The sequence below is a fragment of the Psammomys obesus genome, unplaced genomic scaffold, assembly GCF_907164565.1.
Source record: "Psammomys obesus unplaced genomic scaffold, mPsaObe1.curated_primary_1811, whole genome shotgun sequence".
Lineage (NCBI taxonomy): Eukaryota > Metazoa > Chordata > Mammalia > Rodentia > Muridae > Psammomys > Psammomys obesus.
In genome coordinates, this window is record NW_026596073.1 from 10,762,040 (window position 1) to 10,775,165 (window position 13,126).

General features: G+C 43.2%; 1 protein-coding gene across 1 annotated transcript in view; it reads right to left on the bottom strand.

The window, feature by feature from the left end:
• Positions 1-8,288: 8,288 nt before the first annotated feature.
• The window catches only part of Kcnmb4 (potassium calcium-activated channel subfamily M regulatory beta subunit 4), a 53,341-nt gene continuing 48,503 nt past the window's right edge, over positions 8,289-13,126 (bottom strand). Inside the window, exon 3 of the mRNA XM_055626025.1 lies at positions 8,289-10,416. Coding sequence (XP_055482000.1) covers positions 10,248-10,416 — 169 coding nt within the window. The 3' untranslated portion in view covers positions 8,289-10,247. The remainder of the gene's footprint in view (positions 10,417-13,126) is intronic.

Sequence of the window (13,126 nt, forward strand, 5' to 3'; positions counted from 1 at the left end):
TCTACAATAAACTTTCTCCTCCACTGTACCTAGGAGCAGTCACGTTCGTTCCTGTTTTATTTCTTTTTCTCATTTGAAGCATAAAATGGTGACCAGGTCCATGGGTGCCCCTCACAGACACCTCTGTTGTTCACTCACTTTGTACACGGACACATTTCCTCCCTTTCAGTTTGTAACTAGCATGATTCTCTTTCCAGTACCTCTCCTGGCTGCGTGATATACAGGCTCCTTTATCAAGGATCCCCCCCCCCATGCTTCTGGCGATTCAGTCTGTAAAAGCTTCAGTTTATTCTGAGGGTTCTTTCAGAAACCTCGGTGAGGTGTTAAATATCCAGCATCAGGGCTATTTCCAACCCTAATTTCAATCTCCTTTTGCAAGTTAGACTTCCTATTTCTGGCTGCAGGCTGTTCACAGAAAGGGAGGCGAAAGCAGAGGTTACATGTGCTCTGGATCTGCTCCCAGAAACTACCCAGGGGTTCAGAAAACCCTGCATCCAAGTCTCCAGTGACATCTCTTAGAAATCTCTTCATGCCCACCAAGAGGAAAGCAGCTGGGATTTGCCTGATTTTTGCTCTAAGATGCCTGCCAGACGGCTGTGTCCTTACCAAAAGTCCCCACCGGAGCTCTTCTGCAATGCCTGCTTCTTATGTTTATTCCGCTGCAATTCATCCCACTGATGCACTGATTGGACAATTTAGGGGAATTTAGAATGATAGCTAAACTCCTTCTCAATTCTTGACTTCCTGATTCAGAAGTTTCAAAAGAAAGTAAGCATTCGGTGTTGTTTTAAATTGTCAAATCCTGGGGTAATTTGATGGCGAACACAGTGACTTTTTCTGATGTTCCTTGTTTAAAGAGTACTTTATATTAAATGCAAAATATTTGCTTGTTTTTATTACATCGTTTTTTTGGTTTTTGTTTGTTTGTTTGTTTGGGTTTTGTTTCTTCTTAAGACAGAGTTTCTCTACATAGCCCCAGCTGTCCTGGAACTCACTCTGTAGACTAGGCTGACCTCAAACTCACAAAGATCCGACTGCCTCTGCCTCCCGAGTGCTGGCATATGCCACTGTCATCTGGCTGTGACTTTTTACTTAAAGGCTTGTGTTTTGCTATTTGACATTTCGAAGGATAGCTTTGTCCCACACTCTATGCTAAGAGACTAACTCTCTCAGTTCTGAAGAATATGGAGCAGTGCTTGACAAAGAACTCTCAGATAAACAAAGAAAAAAATATGCCTGGGAGTTATTTCTAATTGTTACTGTAATTATGGGTCAGAAGATCAGTGAGACATATTTCTTGTCTCAAAAAATAAGAAGGTAAGGGAGAATCAGTGAGTTAGCAGTCATGTAGCACATGATACGTTCTTAAAATAATAGAGACGTACATATTTATTATGGCATCATGGATGAGCAAGTGGTTAATTCTTGAGAGCAGGAATAATGGACAAGGCATGGATTGAAGGTAGATTTAAATTTCTCAAGATGGAGAAGAACATAGGAAGCAACATGTATAAAGGATACAATGAGTTTGGGGAGTCATCATTCATTCAACCATTTATTTATCCATTCATAGAGAATGAATGAAGACTATCTGCCTTTTAATTTTTTTATTTCAGCTTATTTACTTACATCCCAATGGTTTCCCCCTTCCTCTTCTCTTTTCAGTCCTCCCACCCCCTCCTTTCCTCTTTCTCTCTCCCTTCCCCCCCCCAGAAAAGGGGAGCCCCGTATCAACCCTCCCCAGTACGTCAAGTCACATCAGGACAGAGCATATATTCATTCACTGAGGCCGGCAAGGCAGCCCTGCCAGTAGGAAGCAATCCAAAAGCAGGCAATAGAGTCTACGTTAGAAACAAGCTTCCCGTCCATTTGCCAGGCAACCCATATGAAGACCAAGCTGCTCATCAGCTATATATGTGCAGGGGGCCTCCTAGGTCCAGATCATGCAGGCTCCTTTAGTTACTACACTCTCAGTCTCTGTAAGCCCCCATAGGTCTGGGTTAGTTATCTCTGTTGGTCTTCTTGTAAAGTTCCTGTCCCCTATAGGTCCTTCCGTCTTTCCCCCAACACTTCCATAGGACCCTCAGAACTCTGCTCCATTCTTGGGTGCAAGTCCCAGTATCTGCCTCTATCCAATGCTGGGTGGAGCCAGCCAGAGAACAGTCATGTTAGTTTCCTGTCTGCAAGCACAGCAGAGCATTATTAATAGAGTCAGGGGCTGGCTCTCTACGGTGGGGTGGGACTCAGGTTGGGCCAATCATGGTTGGACATTCCCTCAATCTCCGTTCCTTCTCTATCCCTGTACTTCTTGTAGGCAGGGTAATTTTTTGGATTAAAGGTTTTGACACTGGATTGTTGTTCCCCTCTTTCCACTAGTCCTGCCTGGCTAGGAGGTGCTCATTTAAAAAAGAAAGAAAGGAAAGGAAAGAAAAGAAAAAAAAAAAGAAAAGGCTATCTGCCAATGCTGTCCTAGTTTCTTGACTCCTATAATCTAGTAAGTAAGTATAAACATCAATAGATAAGAAAGGAAGAATGAAAAATAAAGAAAAAGTAGGTACATATAGGTACAAATAAAGAAAAAGTACTTACATGGATGGTTACAAAATGCTTCTTGGAAAAGTAAATAGAAAGGATAGATGAGAAGAACCAAATACAATGAGAAGTCAGTTCCAAGTCATGGGACTTGACATCTGTCAATGTCTGTTTAAAACTAGAAACAGAGACCTAAGCATATATCAGAGATATTGCCATATAGAAAAGGCATGTAGTAAGAAAAGTCCACACAAAATAGAGCATCAATAGGCAAAAGCAAGAACGAGCAGGCTGGAAACCACAGCTTACAAGTAGAGTCAGGGAAAGGATGAGACCTGAGAAAGACTGTAGAAACAATACACATCTAATAACCATTAGCTAGTAGTCTAATGCAGCCCTCAGTAGGTCAACAAATGTTTCTTTGGTTATACTCTACAGCCTACTGTGACAAGGACAGACAGATAAGTGTGTCCAGAAAGACTTCCTCAAGAACATATCAACATCATCCCAGTCACAGACTTCATTCTTACTTTCTCATGCTCCATCTGACCTAGACTTCCTCCCACTGTGTTGTCAGGGCCAATCAATCATTGCAGCCATACGCCTTATAAATGGAGTCATTGTATGTGTGTGTCTTAGTTACTTTTCTCATTTTTGTGACACACACACACACACACACACACACACACACACACACCCGTGAAAGGTAACCTGAGTGTGTGGGTTTATTTTGACTCACAGTTTTAGGGATACAGTCCACCATGATGGAGAAGACATAATGACAGGCAGCTGGTCACACTGCAGGAACAGTCAGGGAGTAGAGGGAGGTGAAGCTGGTGCTCAGCCACTTTACCCTTTCTTATTCAGTCTGCGACCCTGCCCCAGGAATGGTGTTGCCCATTCTTAAGATCAACCTTCCCACCTCAATTAACTGACTCTAGAAACTCACAGGTGTGCGCAGAGATTTCTCGCCAAGATGATTCTAGATCCTGTGACGCTGACAGCCTACATTAACCACTGCAGCGTGTTATCGCTAAGGGGAGTCTGCTTGGCACATCAGGCTATAAGATTCTAAATAAGCTCAGCTCCCCATCCCAGTCTCAGAAATCACTGCCTGGATTCTACCAGGAATCTTGCTCTCCCTAATGCATGTAGAGTACAAGATATCTCACACAGGGACTGCTTCTGCCTGGCCAAGCTAAGCTTAGAGCTTAGCTCTGGACTTGAATCTAAGTGTCAATAGGTGACTCATGTCCTGTGCTGTGAATCACCGTCTGTGGAGAACCAGGCAAAGTAGAAACAGCTCAGCTTCAGATGAGACTCGTGTGTTGTGTCCTTGGCAGTGACTTTGAGACGCCAGATAGCTTTACTTGCTGTGAGCAAGAACTGGCATTTAATCAGGCACACCCTATGGCATCAACATATATCTTCCTTGCTTTGACCTCATCTTATTAACTCTCGTTGCCTCTCAAGGACCGTGAGTGCTAGAACTCTGGGTGGTTACTGTGTTTCTGACCTTTAATTAGCACCGACTTTTACAAGAAGAAAAGCATTTCTCTCAAACTTCAAACACCTCCAATTCCTCCACAGACTCGGGGTGGTCTTGTTTGAATTTACCATCACTTCTAAATGCTGTCTGGAAGTTTAGATCCTAATTGGATCTTTTCTAACTGTCGTGTGGTGCTTGGAGAATGACACTCATCAAGTAGTGTTTTTAGAGAGAGGAGAAAAAAAAAACCTTTGTAAGGATTAACCTGGGCCAGAGACTGGCTAATGAGGCACACATATGCTTTATATAGTCCAAACACTTTTTGAGCTACATAGAAACATTGCCTCTTTTAGAGGCTGCATTAATCATGCAAAAATTACCTCAGTCATGTGCAATGTTCTATGAAGAATGGACAAAGAGGACAGCGCTGTTTGTTTCAAGTCTAAGGAAAGGAAGGATGCCGGTGATTGCTCTTCGTCAAAGAAATTACTTACCTTTTAATACTTCCAGAAATCGCTCGGTATGGTGAGGTAGGTCTTTTCAATAACAGCAATGTATTAGCACTGAACAAAGCAGGGGACTCAGGAGTATCTGTTCTTTTAAAAATAGATATCAGAGGTGAATTTTTAAAAGTTAAAGAGTTCTAGAAATAAGACCAGCTAATGATAGAACTTCAGAAAAGGATAGAACTCAGTACTGGTCTTTTAAATTGCTAGGGACTAAGCAAGAAGAATCAGAGGACCAAAAGCACAGAATTTCATGCCCCTCCCCGCAAAAAGGTTTTGCGACCTTTTCATTTTCCATATTTATTGAAAGCACGCTGTGCAACCACTGCCATCAACCACAATCCTTATCGCCATCTTGATTAGTGTTTATCAACAAGGCTGTGCACTAGTTAAGTCTTATACTCTCACTTAATCCTCACTAACGATCCAGTATCAGTGCCTCAGCCTCCGCACCACTTCATAACTGAGATGTTTGTAGAAGCGGGCTAACTTACCCCAGAGCACACACCAGCAACCAGAAAGAGGCTGGGTTCGAAGCCCAGAATCCTCTCTTCGACTTCAGTTCTTAGAGAACTACTACCAAGAGGTCAAATTCATTCTAACAAGTCACCAGATCCTTGTCCTTTTCTGAAATGCCACCCTTCTGAGTCTTTTCTCATTCCCCATAGTTTTTTAAGTGTCCACATTCTAAAGCTGAGTGTGGCAGGAGATGCCTGTTAGCCTACCTCCCAGGAGCTGGAGGCAGGAGTAGCACAAGTTTGAAGCCAGCCCCAGCTACACTGAACTTATAAGGGTAGCCTGAGCTACATGAAATACTCAATGTAAAAATATAAATAAATAAATAAATAAATAAATAAATAAATAAGCAAGCAACCCCCCCCCCAAAAAAAACAACACTAAAGGAACATAAAAACCAAAGCTAACATACTTCCCTACACTCTAGAATACACTATTTTCTTACAATTAGAATGTATTCGATGGCATTATGTTTTTTGTTTTTTAAGTCTGTGCTCTATTTATTTATTTACTTTAGTATATTTAATCCTCATAGAAGACATTTGGTACTGCGGTATTTTCAATCAAAGTGTGGTTTCGTAGAGCCTTTCCCTCTCTCCTCATCACTGCCATCCCCCTCCTTACCTCTTCCTGATGCCACTTTACCCTGTACCACTGTCCCATTGCTCCTTCGCACCTATTTTTACCCTCTTGGTCTCTTTGACTTTTTAGGCTTTAACCTTACTTGCACCCGTTTACATATAATGTATACCTTACAGGGTAGAATGTGCATATGAGAACACATATGAGTTTGTCTTTCTGAGTTTGGGTCGCACCACTGAATATTATGCTTTCCAGGGGGTCTATTCATTCTTCCGAATAGCTCATGGTTTCTGCTTTTCTTTTCAGAAGAGTGAAATGCCACTGTGTAAATGCACTGTTTTGATTATGCATTCATCTGTTGATGGACTTCTAGGTTAGTTCCATTTTCTTGCTCATGAATACAGCAGCACGTGGCAGGTTATAGAGAACTCTGGATACAGGCATTGAACAACCCCACAGACCATGTTACATACATCCTTTACACGTCCCCAACTCTGCTGGCTGTCCCTAACACCATCCTGCCTAAGGAAACCCCAGCCCTCACCCTTTGGAAGTATCCTACTCTGGCAGAAGAATAAAGTTTCTCTTTTTCCCCCCTCCATCCTCTTGGTTCTTATGAAGATTCTGATTAAATCAATTTTAATCATTAAATTAACTCAAGCAAGGTAGTTTAATTAACTTTAATCTTAGGAGGATAAAATAATGGAAAGAACCCCTGATGTCCAAATCATATCCAAATCCCAGTAGGCACTTGTACCATTGTACAAGAGAGAAAAGAAAATAAACTTAGAAGACAGCTGCAGGTGACACAGCTTTTGCAGTCTCTGCCTATTCCTGCAGCTCAACTGTTTCTGTAGTCCAGCACTCCAAGACCTGATATTAGTCAGTCTTTCTCAAGCTCCCTATTAAGTATTACTGATCAGACAACGAGCATTAGCTCTGAAAACTACGGAAAGTATTGCATTTTGACTTAAATTCATCTTTCTAGGTGGCTTCCATTAAACAGAAATACAGAGACACAGGCCAGGCAAAGTGGCTGCTGGCTGAGGAATTAGGACCTGAGCACCCTGTGTCTCAGTTATTTTCAAATGAAACGATTGAAAGCCTATATACTTGTAAGCTACCGATTAAAAAAAAAAATTAATTAAATTTGTGTAGTCGGAGGATGTGCATTGCTACCGTGTGTGTGTGTGTGTGTGTGTATGTGTGTGTGTGTGTGTGTGTGTGTGTGTAGAGGAGACTGGGTAACTTTCGGAAGTAGCTTGTTTCATCATGGGGATCAATTTAAAATGCCATCACCAGTACCCAAAATGCAGCAAGGTGTTGTGAATTTAAATTCAGGTGTTGCTAATAATACACATATACACACCAAGAAAATATCAAAAGTTTTGTTTTGTGTGTGTGTACATGCACTGAGGCTTTCCGAGGAGACAGAGCAGGACCCCAAGTGGGTCCATAAATTATTTCACTGGCTTCGCTTTTATTGTTCATGAGGCTAGGCTTGGGTGCCAGCGTGTATGTGATTGCAGCTTCCTACTGGGGCCAAAGGAAGAGCCACTGGCCTTCCAAGAGCTTGTGATACCATTGTGGAGTCTGAGGGTAAAGTGAGGCTTGATGGTATTCAATGAGATCAAGAGTTGAGTTTGAGCTGTTATTACAGTGAGATGAACTTACATGCCTGGCTTAGGAAAGCCTCCTTAGTTCCTAAAGCAATCTATTCTATAGATCTGCATCTGAACACAGGTGGCAGATAAACTGGAATGTCCCTCAGATTTTCAGTTTCACGGAGTGTATTGGCAATAATTTCTTAGGGATCGAAATAGGGGCTGTGAAAACAATAGGCTGGAGCAACCCTTCCTAGACCGACCAGTGATGTAGCCAAGATGTTGCTTCCTGCTCTGCCTGCTCTGCCGAAGCATGAGCCAGTGCTTCTGTCCCTCTCCTTTCACTTTTCCCTTAGGGTTAATTCCCCTCTTTCTTTGTTTTAGCAATAGAAGCTCCCCCCCCCCACCCTTAGAGCCTTTGCAGGGTTTGTGTCTATTTGCAGATACAGGCTCAAGCATTCCTGAAGGCTGTGCACGAATACTCAAGAGACTGCACTGTGGGGACAAGGGATGGGTGAAATGTGCTTAAAGACAACAGCTTTAATCCCGACATCCTTTCTTTTCCAGGCTGGAAGGTACATATGTAGTACTGACCATAAGAGAGACACAGGTAGGCAAATCTCAAACAGCCTGCCTACCCACTCTCCACTTACCAACTACTTCTGGATTGCCACGGAAGAAATAAACTTGCATCTTACATAAACCGTCCTGTTTGGGGGCTTGTGTTATAGCAGCTTGGTCCTTTTTCTGACTTACATACACACAAAAAAAGGAATGAAAATACTAAGAAATCAAGCTTATCTTTTATGAGCTTCTTCTCCTTGCCAAACCTCTGGGTTTTACTTTTAACAAGTAAGGAAGCTCACATTGAACTAGCTGTAAACAAGTCCTGAAAACCACATGTGACTTCATGTAGGTTCAGTGTGCTTACCCTGTTCCAAAAATCACCCTACAGCATAGTGGCATATATACTCTTTGAGCTTAAAGAGACGCATATAGTTAATGTAAGTCATGAGCATCAAATTGACAAATGGAAACTCAGATTGATTAACATGTTGACTTGCTTTTATTCCAGCAGAGACATATGTCCATGGGCGCTTAAGGGTTGTGTGTTCTCTATAGTCAGTTAAGTGTGGATACTTGGATGAACATAACACAGACATCATTGCCCTCTGTGTGATGCCAAGATGGTTTTTCTCTGATTCCTGGTTCCGTGGTACCCGGTGCTTCAGAATAGTTCTGTGTTGCTAAGACAACAAGGATACTGCAAAAGAAAACTGGGATTGAAGTCAAGGCACTGAAGCAGCCTCAAAGGATGTCATAAATAGTGTGTTCCAGGCCTTATTCACAGTGAAACCTATAACACCTGAATTAGAAAAGAAAAAAAAAAGATGACTGCGTTCTTCCAATGTTCTTGTAGAGGAGTAAGGTGCTCTTGACAGCTTCCACTCTGAAGTTCAGGGAACAGTGAGGTGTAGACTATGAGTGAGGGAGTCACTGCCCCACTCAGTTTTCAAAACCCCCATGGAAATAACTGAGGTGAGCCTGCCCTTAAACCCCAACTTCATTCTAAGGGCAGCGTGCCTGCAGCGTGAGAAGAAGGCCAAGGCCAACGCTAAGCCATCACTGTCACTCCTCCACTGAAGATATGCACCTCATCTGAACGAAGGCTTAATTTTGCGAGGTAAATGGGAAAGGGATCTTATATCTGCTGGGACTCATGGTTGGTATCTGAAATTCGAGTCTGTAAACAGATGGAAAGATGATGGTTTCTGGTGTACTTTTTATTTTTATTATTATTTTTTTTAACGACACAGGATGTCACCATGTAGCTCTGGCTGTTCTAGAATTCACTATGTAGACAAGGCTGGCCTTGAACATAGAGAGATCCATGTGTGCCAACACACCTGGCTTTGCTGCACTTTTGAAGGCACAGAAAGCCCAGCAGCAGTGGGGTGGGCCAGGCTGCACCCCCAGTCCTGTCTGAGCAAACTGAACAACCTCAGCAGTCACCCTGCTTTTACAGGAGAACATGAACGCAAGGACAGAGGCAAGGAAAATAAAACACTTGTGCTGACCCTGTTAGAGGAAAAAAAACAGCATTTAACTACAAACGGAAGAGTGTTCTTTACGTCATGTCTATTGTACTGCACAGAGAAAAAAAACCTGCCAAAAACAACACAAACAAAACCCATGAACAATGAGGCTGGGAATTCGGCTCAATAGTCCTGAACTTGTCTGGCATGTGCTACACTCTTGATACCTAGCGTTTCAAATAAATGAATAAATAGCATGAACAGAGAAATAAAAATTCAGTCTCCCCAGAGCAAGGACAGGCCTCCTCCAGAATCCTGTCCCTCTCTCACAAAGTCATCTGGCCAGAAATAATGATCTTTTCTCAGTCTTCTAAGGAAAGCGACGGGAGTAGCTGGAGACTGGGTTACCACTGCAGAATTCCTTTTTCAAGTAGGAGTCAAGATACTGTTTACTCGTGGAGACCGGCAGTTACGCAGTAAGGTCAGCGGCTCTGAAGATTCGTATGCTCACAATCAAGTAAAAGTTCAGTCTAAAAGAACTAAGTGAAAACTATTAGACCCCCCTTTTTTTTAAATACACTGATGATATAAGCATAAAAAAGAAAATAGAAAAAGAACACAGAGCACTGTATTTTTAATATTTGTAAGTAGCATAAATCATAATGGTTTGTATACTACACTATACAAATAATACACTGTTACTTTCCAAAGAAAACCAGCTTCTCAGAGGGTTTTCCACACAGTTGGTCACTCCACATAGCTAAGAGCTTGGCCCTTTAGCCATTGCTACAGCACATGGAATACAGGCGATGAGTTCCGAGGTTTCCATCTGGGCCTGTTTCTGTCGCCGTTGAGGAAGGGGCCTCTTGGAGGCCTGTTGTGGCCCCTTCCATCTCCTGCACCACCAAGTGTGGGCTCTGCAGGGTAGGCGCGTGCCAACACGGCAGCCTCTCTGCCTGGCTTCCCGCAATCTTCCTCCCTGTTAGGAGATCTTGCGCTTCTTCATGGCTTCTGCCTTGACCGCCAGGCTCTTGGCACAGATGGTCAGGACCACAATGAGAACACCCACCACAAATGTCACCACTGGCCAGAGGAAGCAGTGCAGGAGGACAATCTCATCATGCGTGCGGTGCAGGAGAACGTCCTCTGGTCTGCAAGAGAGTCAGGGACAGGAAAGAAAGGCAGTCAGTCTTAAGGGCAAACGATTCAACCTGCAGACAAGCGCTTTCCAGCCCAGGGGATAATCACCCTTGAAAGTGAAGACTCTGATTACAGACATCATACTGTCTGCTTCAAAGCCATCTCCAAAAAAGCTGTGAGCTCTTGAATCAAGTAATTGCTGCAAATTTGCATATCACTTATTATATCATTTGCATGCTGCAAAATGTCAAAGGTGTAGCATCGTTTTGCTATCACTTCCTCCATCCTAAATTGCTTCCTCTTTCTTTCTCATCCTTTAATCTCACTGGCCAATGGGCATGAATGAGGCTAATGTTACTGACAGGTGGGCATTCTGGAACTCCATCATGGCATTTAAATGGATCCCAAGTGCCTTCCATTCAAGGGGGAAAAAAAGACATTGCTCAAGTTACAGTGACAGAAGAAATATACATAGCCCACAGGCATGTCTAACCTGCAGTGTCGGCCACATGCATCCCAAGATATCTATGAATGCAGAACAACACACTGAAAGAGCACTACATCACACTGTAGCTTCAAAAGGTTGGGCGCCCCTGGCAGTTCTTAGATCTGCTGGACTTTGCTATAAGAACCAAAGGTTTTATTACCAATCAGGCAGTGGATGAACTGAATACACCATCAGTGTTTTCTGTGTGAAACCAATCATCCATTTGAGCCATCGCTCACTCTCTTAGTAGATCTCGCAAAGTGTCAGCAATAGATTTATTTCTGTCTTGTCAGTGTGGACACTGTTTCAATTCCTACACTCGTCTCTGACAGAAAGTAAAGGCGAGACATGCTCCAGAGGCCATGCTCTCCCATCTTTGGCCATTAGACAGATGTCTGGGAGTTCAGCTTTCATACAAGAGGCAAACCCACAGGAAAGGTTTGCTCTGTTATCTTACAGCTGTAGGGTATGTAGCCATGCCTCCTCCAGAAAAAGGTTGCAAAATAATTTATCCCACTATCACCAAGAACATCCAAGGCTTCAGAGCCCAAGGGCAGTGCCTTTAACAGGAAATACATGCCTGGGAGCTCTCATTAGCCCTAGCTCTTATTTCCCCGGAGGCTGACAAGGGGCACCGGGTGCTGCTCCCTTCCCAAGGTACGGCTATCACACAACAGCAGAAACAGTGGCACACGCTGAGTCAGGAACGACCGCCTCCCCGTGCTTCTCTTCTTTGTTGCATAATTTCAATTTTTGCGCATCAAGTGAGATTCTAGTTGGCATTTCAATGAAAATTTATATTAAATGAACACAGAAATCATTGTAGCAACAAGCCCCAAATCACGTTCAGCTTGCAGAAATCACTCCGATTACTCCCATAGCAACCCACTGTCTTCAAGACCTGGGCTGTCTGTCGTTCACTTAAGTTTGCATCCTTTCTTTCCTCCTGTGGGATGCAACAGGGCCGTGGCATTGTGCAGTCTGTTGTTTGACATGCATTTGTTGTTAAATAACTTCTTGCTGCTGCCGCTGCTGCTGCTGCTGAGCCTGCCTGTGTTGCAGCCTGGGTCTGATGGAGTAGAGGCCAACGCCCCAACATAACCCAGGTACAAAGACAGTCGCTGTCACGTCCAGAGTCTTCGGGATCTGCAATGCCAGCGTTGCCACAGCTCTCTTCCCAGCTACAGGTGACCACAGCTGGCTGATGACCCTGCCTAAGCGTGAAAGCGAAGGTCCAACCTGTCTCTCAGGATGCTCATTCTGGAAAACACTATTCTATGCCTTTAAAACTATTGCTACAAAGAGGAGTTCTAGATTCTTCATCAGAAGGGTCAGATGCACAGAAGCATGCACACAGTTGATACCAAGGAACCAAGCACTGGAAATTGATGGCGCTAAAAGCAAGGGGAAGGGGAAGAAAGAGTTGGGTTTTTATTACTATAGTAACTGCGTGTGTCATTTGCATAAGTAATGTGTTTTTATAACTAATTTCCCGGTAAAATGCTTCTGTTCTCTCTCTCTCTCTCTCTCTCTCTCTCTCTCTCTCTCTCTCTCTCTGTCTCTCTCTCTCTCTCTCTGTGTGTGTGTGTGTGTGTGTGTGTGTGTGTGTGTGTACGTGCACGCCCTCTTTTGTATTCTTTCTCCGGTCATTACTTAGGATGTTACTGAATACCTTTATCACAAAAGCAAACAAATGAGCCAGTGAAACAGCAACTAGGAGGAGGCCAGAGTCACCATAGAGAGAGCACTGTTGGAGAAAACGAGAAGGAAACAGGCAGCAGAGAAGGAAGCACCTGCAAACTGTTGGATCCACAAGCTTGTTTTCCTCCAAAACTTCCTAGAATTCTGTCTCCTTGCTCCTGGGCAACCCTTGTGTTTTAAAGCTTGAAGGGACAAACTAAAATGACTCATTTGAGCTGAGTTTGAACTGCTTCAACAAATCCTCTTTTGGAGGCGGTAATATATATATATATAATTCCTTAAAAACCATGCATTTCTATTTCTACTTAAGACAGCTCTAAGACGCCCCACAATTTCCTTGGACAGGAAAAACTAATCTCTCAGGTGACTAGTCACTTGTTTCCGTGACTCACTGAGATCACCTTTAAATCGCTTCTTCACTCACTCCAACTGGGCTTACAGTACCTTAATGGAAGGTTTTCTCCTGCCTCAGTTATCTATTTCCTCCAGGTTGATCAGCCAAAATTATTTGGCTTAGAATTCCTTTCCCCCCA